The 8,548-nt window shown below is 32.0% G+C and overlaps 3 protein-coding genes across 3 annotated transcripts; 1 reads left to right on the plus strand and 2 right to left on the minus strand.

Annotated features, from left to right (window-relative positions):
• Nucleotides 1-643: 643 nt before the first annotated feature.
• GO595_008322 (uncharacterized protein) lies at nt 644-2,743 on the minus strand (the record flags this gene model as incomplete). The annotated part of the gene is made up of 1 exon (XM_067921884.1): nt 644-2,743. The coding sequence occupies one exon, from the start codon at nt 2,741-2,743 to the stop codon at nt 644-646; it is 2,100 nt and encodes a 699-aa protein (XP_067771562.1).
• Nucleotides 2,744-3,155: 412 nt separating this feature from the next.
• On the plus strand, nt 3,156-4,055 carry GO595_008323 (AGC family protein kinase; the record flags this gene model as incomplete). Its single annotated transcript, XM_067921885.1, has 1 exon — nt 3,156-4,055. One exon carries the CDS (start codon nt 3,156-3,158, stop codon nt 4,053-4,055), a length of 900 nt encoding a protein of 299 aa, XP_067771563.1.
• Nucleotides 4,056-4,736: 681 nt separating this feature from the next.
• Nucleotides 4,737-6,197, minus strand: GO595_008324 (apoptosis inhibitor 5-like protein API5; the record flags this gene model as incomplete). Its single annotated transcript, XM_067921886.1, has 1 exon — nt 4,737-6,197. One exon carries the CDS (start codon nt 6,195-6,197, stop codon nt 4,737-4,739), a length of 1,461 nt encoding a protein of 486 aa, XP_067771564.1.
• Nucleotides 6,198-8,548: the final 2,351 nt, after the last annotated feature.

The following is an 8,548-nucleotide window of genomic DNA, read 5'->3' on the forward strand; positions in this document are numbered from 1 at the left end:
CTTTTTGTTTTTAATAAGCGCTCCTTTTAACGTTGTTGCGATTATTTTTTGTTCTTCAATTGCCTGGAGAATTTCTTTTTCTTCGCATTTTAATCTTAATATTTGTTGCTTTTTTTTTTCTAGCAATGCCTGAGCTTCTATTGCCCTTCTCTGTTCAATTATTTTTGCAAGTGTTGATTCATCTGCTCTTTTGTTTTCAAACTTACTCATGCAATTTGTTCCAGATCCAACGCAACGTATTAAACGATATGATTGGTAACGTCGTGCACTTTTTAAGACAATTATATTAACAAATATTGACCAGGGATTGAACGGTTGTAAAACGACATTTTGAGAGGTGCAAATCGTCGTCATAAAATCTCATTTTTTTTAGCGGTTAGTAATCCTCGGAATCTATATCAGGATGGTAAGTACCTTATGCGCAATTTGGAGAGTTCAGCAAACTTTCTTCTATTACTTTCGCAAATAAGAGGTGGCTCCTCCTGAGATGATGACATTGAGCAGAACTCGCACCCCATCGTAGCGGTTTTTTGAATTCAAAACGTTTTTTGAATTCAACACACAACGCAAACCGTCGTTATAAAAATGCGATAAGCATTCAATCTGTTCTACCAAATATTAAATAGTTTACATAACATTGAATTTATTTATTTGGATTGAGCGACTTGATTTGTTTTGAAACGGTTCGAGTAAAGTTATTAAATTCTTCTGTCGTTTTGTTGATCAGCTCCTTTGGCGGTACGCAAAATCCTTCGATTCTTGATTCTATCTTATCCCATATATTGGAAGATTCTTTCCCTAAACCTTCTTCAAGTAGCATAACATCCAATAATGCTCTTTGCGATCCTGCAGCGCTCATTTTCCTTATATTTTTAATACAAAATAATATGCAGCTAGCAATGTTATTGCTTATCTCGCTGTTGCACTTGGTGTACAACTCCTTCCAAATGCATTTGCATTCAATACATTTGTTGAAAACATGGACAACCCAACCATCAGCTTTGATCTCGATATCATTCGATGACCACATGATGTTTGGTGACAAAAAGAATGTCGTTATATAATGATTAATGTCAACCATCAAATCATGAATTAGCTGATCTAAGAGCATTCGTTCAAGAGTACGTCCAACTGCTCGAAGGTCAGTCATCTGCTCTTTGCTTAAGCAAAAATTGGTTTCTTTAGAACATCTTTCAAATATGATGTCAAGATTACCTTCAGTTATCTCGCGAAGGGTTTGGATAATAGGAACGAGCTTAGATTGCTCTCTGTTCTCTTGGTTCATCATACCGATTTCGTGGATGTGATCATAAAATTTATAAATTGGATCAACAATTATCGATTGATACTCTTCATTGGAATACAAGTCTCCAATATCCAAGAACCCAAGCAAAAAGTTGGTTAATTTCAAACCAGATGATTCAGTATTTTTGATAATTGTATTGATTTGATTTGTAAGATGTTTTCGATACCAATTTAATAAGTTTTGTTGAATACGCTGGATTTGGTTTCGTGCTGTGCTTTGTGTTGATTTATTCCATATTGTATTTGTTCTTCTTATTGCATTGTGCAATTCCACATTAAACGTATCGTCACCGGTTTTTGATTTAATTTCATTCAAAAAGATACGGCTATTTTTATCGAAAAAGTCGACCATTTGATAGTGGAGACGATCAATTTGAGCTGAATTTTCTGAGTATTCAATTGGGTTGTAATCGTAATAAAAATCGCATAAAACAGACCAAAAAGGCAAAGCATCCTCAAATTGCTGGCAAGAGTAATCAAATGATTTCTTGGAGAAGCTGTCCTCAACTCTATGTTTAATTGAATTAAGCATTTTTAGGATTGGATTTCCTTCATGTGGAATATCCATAACAAGTTTGCAATGAGATTTGTTAAATGTTTGTAAAGTCATTTGCTCGAGACTGTTTTGGATAGAATGGCTAATATTTTTGAGTGATAGTTCAATGGTTTTAAGAACTTTGGCAAATAATGAGATTGATTCTAAATATGGAAATTGTTTGACTTTTTGGGAAATTCGAATAATTTCGTCAAATTGGTTTGTTTTACGGTAGTTATCGATTTCTGATGAAAATTTGAATAAAAATGAATATGCAGAAATTCTTGATAATAAAGCTGATGAATTTGCGGCTTGAAGGGCTTGCTCTTCAACTTCATCGAAAAACTCTTTCATTGTGGCAATTATATTCGAAATATCATTGATTAATTTTGATACTGTATCGCTTAGATATTTTTTGACTCTAGCTCGTTCACCGGTTTCTCGGAGATCTTCAAGAGCTTTGACATAGTTGTGAATATTTTCTGCAATTGATAATGTTTGATTGCGGAATCTTCCTTCTGTATCAATCTTTAAAGAATCAATAGCCAATGAAATTTGTTCTATACTTTGATCACCGAAAAATTCTTCTGCAAAATCGTCTGCATCAAAATCTTGAAGACGTAATGAATTAACTACATCTTCAGATAAAATTCGAGCAGACCGAATATTTCTTGATAAATTTCCATATTTAGCCATTGCTACTTGCATCTTGTCACCTGATTGATCATCTATGAATTGTTTATCTGGGCTTCCAAAAAAAGAAATTGCATCTTCCCATTTACGTACAGGTGTATCTTCAAGATCAGTTGTTGCACCTGGAAAAGTAGCTGACGGCTCGTCATTAAGAAATGTTGGTGGAGGAGGAGCTGGAAAATTTTTTTTCGATCTTGTTACAGATGCCATGTGCTTAAGTTTATCACTTTTTGATTAAACATTTTTGCTGACACTTTTCATTGGAAGAAATGTCCAAAAAAATTGCACAAAAAAGAAATTTTTTAATTATGAAGTTGCTCCATGGTTTATTTTGAATATCCATATTGAGGTGATATATTACAATACTTTGTTTCTTTGTATTATGAAAAAATTAATTTTCAAAATCCAAAAAATTAAATAGCCTCAAAAAGGAGATAAACACAAAAACATTTTTAATCAAATAAGGAGAGTATTTATGACAGTTTCTCCTCTCTGTTTAAAAGAATACGTTTATCTTTTTCTTTTCACTAATTCTATCGCACCCCGAAGTTTTGATATATTATTCAATTGTCAGAAAATTTGAATGAAATATTTTGTACGTTAATCCGCCCCAAATCTATAAATGTCCAGTCAAACAGGAGCACCTGCGCCTGCAAGGCGACAAAAAAGAAGGGATGACTTTAACCTTTGTGAGCTCATTGGTCATGGCGCATTTGGACAAGTTCTCAGAGTTACTGATAAAGAAACCGGGAAAAATTATGCCATGAAAGTTCTCTCCAAAGCCCACATTGTTAAAGAGAAGAAAATGAATTATGTTAAAGTTGAACGAGATGTAATGACCAAACTACGTCATCCTAATATTGTCCGTTTATGTCTTACATTCCAAGATCCAGGTAATCTTTACTATGTCATTGAGTACGCCAAGAATGGCGATCTTCAAAAAGTCCTTAATGAAAAGAAAACACTTAGTATTGAGAATACTAAAATTATCATGGGTCAAGTTTTATTAGCTCTTGCCCATATGCACCAGCACAGAATCATTCACCGAGACATGAAGCCTGAAAATATTTTACTTGATGAACATAATCGTGTCAAAATCACTGATTTCGGAACTGCCAAAATGTTTGCTGCTGATGTACCATTTTATGTTGAACGTGGGTCCTTTGTTGGCAGCGGAGATTATGTTTCACCCGAAACTTTGAATGAAACTCCAGTTGGTCCATCATCAGATTTGTGGTCATATGGATGTATCTTGTATACACTTCTTGTAGGACAACCTCCATTCCATACAGATTCGATGTACGAGACATTCCAACGGATTCAGAACCTTCAATATGAAATTCCTGAATCTGTTCCAAATGATGCAAAGGACCTCATCAAGAAGTTACTCATAATTGACCCAACAAAAAGAATCGGACACGGCGAATATGAAAGCAACTACGCACCAATTAGAGAGCATCCATTCTTTAACGGTATTGAATGGGAAAGCCTTCCAACAAAGGAAATACCGAACTTAGAGTAAGCAAGTAAAATAATTGGCTTCGTAAGAAATTTGTTTGTGTAACTAATTACGTTCGATAATGATATTATTTTGTTTTTATCATGTTTTACTAAATAAATACAAAAAATGCTGTGAAAACGTGTTGAAATCATTGAATAAATTTCTTATTGATGCAATTGCATTTTGTTAAATTTAGCGAAGAAGTGACTTGTTATTGGATATTTTATAAGCACTTATGAAAAATGAAGGGAATTTATGAAAGAAAATTAAGAAATTTTTTTGAAATCTGGATTATTATATTCCAATTTGAAATAAGTCATATGACTATATGCATGTAATTCAAAAAAAGAACTAAATATATCAATATAAAATATGAACATTTTTCGTTGTTCAATTTTTTGGTTTTTAAAATCGTGTCGACACTAAAAAATTAATTATTTTTATCAATTCCTTCTGAAGCAAGAAGGAATTTAACAATTTCAAATCTTTAAGTCCGGAAGCGCCTTTCATCACACCTCTTATAAATTCCCTACAATCAAAAAAAGTGATTTTTCAAGTATACCTAAGTGCTCTCATTATAGATATTATTTTCTCCCCATTACGATCATCTCAGCCTCATTAAAGTTGCTGAAAAGTTTTTGCAATTCACATGAAACAAATCACATTCACGGCAACAAATAAATAAATCATAAATTAATTTGTTTAGTGGCGTCTTTCTCTTCGTCTATTATAACTATTATCATGATTATTGTATCTGTTTCTTCTCATTCTTTCTCTTCTTTCATTCCTTCGCTGTTGTCCTCCGTTCTTCTTCCCCTTCTTAAACGCAGCGGCCTTCTTCTTGCTCCACGACGGTGTTCCTGGTATTTTTCCTGACAATGGGTTTCTTCCCACCAACATTCTGCACATTTTCACGGTGTTAACGCCAGTCTTTTGTGCGCGTATACAATCCTTTAAGTCTTTTCTCTTTTGTCGCGTTTCTTCTTCGTTCGAAGTTTTCCTTTCGTTAATTTCGGTGTATTTCCCTTTGCATGTCTCGAGAAACATGTCGCAGATCTTAATGATATTATCAATACGTTCGCGGAATTCATTTTGCTTGCTTTCGTCTTCATTAACTTCATCGGATTCGCCTGGTTGCCCCGTTCGAATGAGGACTGTTCCGATGAGTTTTGACGCGGTTTTACTAAATCGTTGTGAAAGCTTACAAAAGGCAAATAATGTGGCTTCGATTAAAGAAAGATTAACTTTCTCTTCAATGGTCTTTGGAAATGTTAAGAAAACTTTGTTGTATATCTCAATAAGAAGATCTTCACTTTCCACAATACGTGAAATGTCGGCGATTTTTTGCATGACGGCAATCTTCACTTCAATGGGGAGGCTGTCAAACTTAGGCATAACACGAGTTGTTAATATATCTAATAATTTGGAGGTAGAAGAATCTCCAATTGTATTGGTGAAACGAAGGATTTGGACCATGAGGTTCTTGATAACATCATCAAAGTTGCTTTGTAATGAGTTATCAAGAAGTTCAAGAAGATTATCAATAAGTGGTTGAAATTGTTCTTCACTGATAAGCTTCTTGTTCTTGCCATAAAGACGAAGACCTTCAATAACACAGGATTTGAAGGCAACTTGAAGAACTTCAAGTAATTGTGGAACGGTTTCTTCTGTAAATTTGATTTCATCACGAATGAGATCAACCATTTTACATTGGGTTTCAGGCGTCTGTTTTTGAAGAGATGAGAAGAAGATATTACGAAATTCTTCATCTGATTCTAAATAACGTTTGACAGCAGGTTGAACATATTCAATTATCCTAGTATCTTCATCAGCAAGCCTTTCAAGCAAAACTGATGTTACAGATTGCTTGTCAGTGTCATAGAACTTGATTATTCCTTTCACTGTTGATAAACGTACATTTGGATCATCAACTTTTGAAAGATTAACCATAGCAGTGACAGCATTTTTGGTAAGCTTTGGAAACTTTTCGGAATAACGAGGAATGAGTTGAGCAGAAACACTTTTTACTTGCATATCAGGTGATTCAGCTCCACTAAGTATTTTCTTGAAATCACCTTCATCTGGCGTATCTGTTTTCCCCATTCTTTCGTTGCAGTCATAAAGCATTTCAGCTGTGATAGCAACTTTCGCCTTTGGTGCCATTTTTGAGTGGCCTGGTATAACGGTTTTTTCAATACTTGACAAAAAATTGACTAGCAAAAATTCGTTTGACATTTTTTTGGTAAATGAAATAATTTTTAAAACCATAGCTAGTATGGTTTAATCAAGGGGTCTTAACACATATTAAATGTTTAAGCGGAAAATTAAATATAAGATTTTTTTTTGATCTTTTTATATTATCGATTTGATAGTATATGAAAATTCAAAGTTATATATGGGATCATTGTAATGAGAAATATTAAGAGATTAAGATTATGCAACATTATATCCTTTTGATCTGGAATTTTTTTTGATTATTTTTCCTTTTCTTATGTAAAGTATAGAAAAAAATAATAAACGGAAAAAAAGAAATATTTTTTCCCATCCAAATTTCCACAATCCTAATTTGAAACCAACAAAACAAACCCAACACCAACGTCTTTGCTTCATTTTTTGAGCGAAGTTTTTGATGATATTTATTTGTATGATAATATCAATCTTAAAAACTTTGATATGTTGATCTATCTAACACAAAAACACTAACTATGAATGCTGTTACGTAGGTACATTCATTAGTACTTCAATTATTTTTAATTTATATGTAATATCATTATTTAATAATTTTGTTCCATATATTTTGTTCTTAGTACGTAAGTCCATAGTTTCCATCTGGGCTTGAAGGATAAAACATTAAAGACACCGATGATCTAATGCGCTCGTCATCGGAACGATAAGTTCGTGTTTTTCAACGATAAATTAAATTCAGAGAAAACCGATAAACAATTTTCTAGCTCAAAAACATATTGTCCTCTTTTGTTATCTTGCTTATTCGGGATTCTTTTGAATTCCAGACTTTAAATTATTTTGGAAGTCAAAGCGTTTCAGATAATTCACAGTTAGAAATTTTAGAAATGGAAGAAATAGATTCACCAATTGTATTTATTATACAAGACCAAGAACAGCGTGATCAATCAAAACAACAAGATTACCTTACAAAAGAGTTATGCCAAAGCTCAGAATTAGTCGAAAAATATTACACTAATTTTCTCCAAATTAATGAAAAAATAAATTTTCCAATCATTATCAAAATTTCTAATAAAGGGATTTATCACTTTGGCATATGTGATTGTGATGGTTTCCATGTTCATTTTATCAACTATGTAATTCGAAATAAATGGGGATACTTACCATATGGACATTATCCTCTTTTGTATTATTCATGGGTTGAAGTGTTTTTTTATGTTGTTCTTCTAGTTTTTCTTACCATAAATATTATTTTAAACCGAAAGATCGCCACCAAATTATCATATATAATAATTGGAACCGTTGCATTCAACGTAGCTTCTAAATCCATCTTCGGAGGGTTTCTTGTCAAAGATAATGTTGACCCATATAACTATTGGCTTGAAATCGCTGCATATGTCTTTCATCCTTTGCACATATTTGTCACTATATTTTTTTCACTATGTTTAGCCAGTGGACTTTCAATAGTTTACAACAAACTTGACAAGTGTAATTTTATAACAATAATTATTATAAGTCTTTTTTATGCTGTTTCGGATTTTCTTTGTAATTATTTTACAAATGTGAATTATTCTTTAGCCGTTTTAATTATTTTGTTTGTGGTTTTTGTGATTACATATTTATTAGTAATGTGGAAATTTTTATCATTATCATCAAATGCTCTTAATACTCTTTGTATACATTTATCTATGATTGTTTCTTGTGGTATTGATCCGTTAACAACACCATCAGAACGAAAAAGAAAACTTTTAGTTTTTACACGTTGTATTTCATTGTGTTTAATATGTTTACAAGTGTTTTCTACATTATTATATCAAATGAAATATATTGTCTTTTATGTGTTATATATTATTTGTTCCGTTTCTACAATGATATTATATGGAGTTTTAACATTTATGTTTAGATTAAGGAAAAATATGACTGCGAGTTATGGTGACTCTAAATTGGAATATCAACTTACGAACTTGGAAACAAAAGAGTTAAAGGAATGGGAATATGGAATGGAATTACCACCAATGCCTGTGGAAAATCACCCAATAGATGAAATATTCCCTTCGAAGCCCTAAATAATCAGCTTTTTTATATCAATAAACTGTTTATAATTAATGAATTTTACTTAAAAAATTTTTTTTTTGATGATTACAATAATTTTTGGTCAAAAAATTTAAAATGTTTACTTTATATTTTAGTTATGTTTTATCCTTTTTTTTTTTTTAACATTAAATCATAGTTTGTAGATAATCAATGATTGTGCCAATTATATTTAACAATATTTTCTACTTTTATAAATGATTTGCAAATGAATTGTTTACTAAATACAGACTCAAAAT

Source organism: Histomonas meleagridis (assembly GCF_020186115.1).
Source record: "Histomonas meleagridis strain 2922-C6/04-10x chromosome Unknown contig_64, whole genome shotgun sequence".
NCBI classification, from domain to species: domain Eukaryota; phylum Parabasalia; order Tritrichomonadida; family Dientamoebidae; genus Histomonas; species Histomonas meleagridis.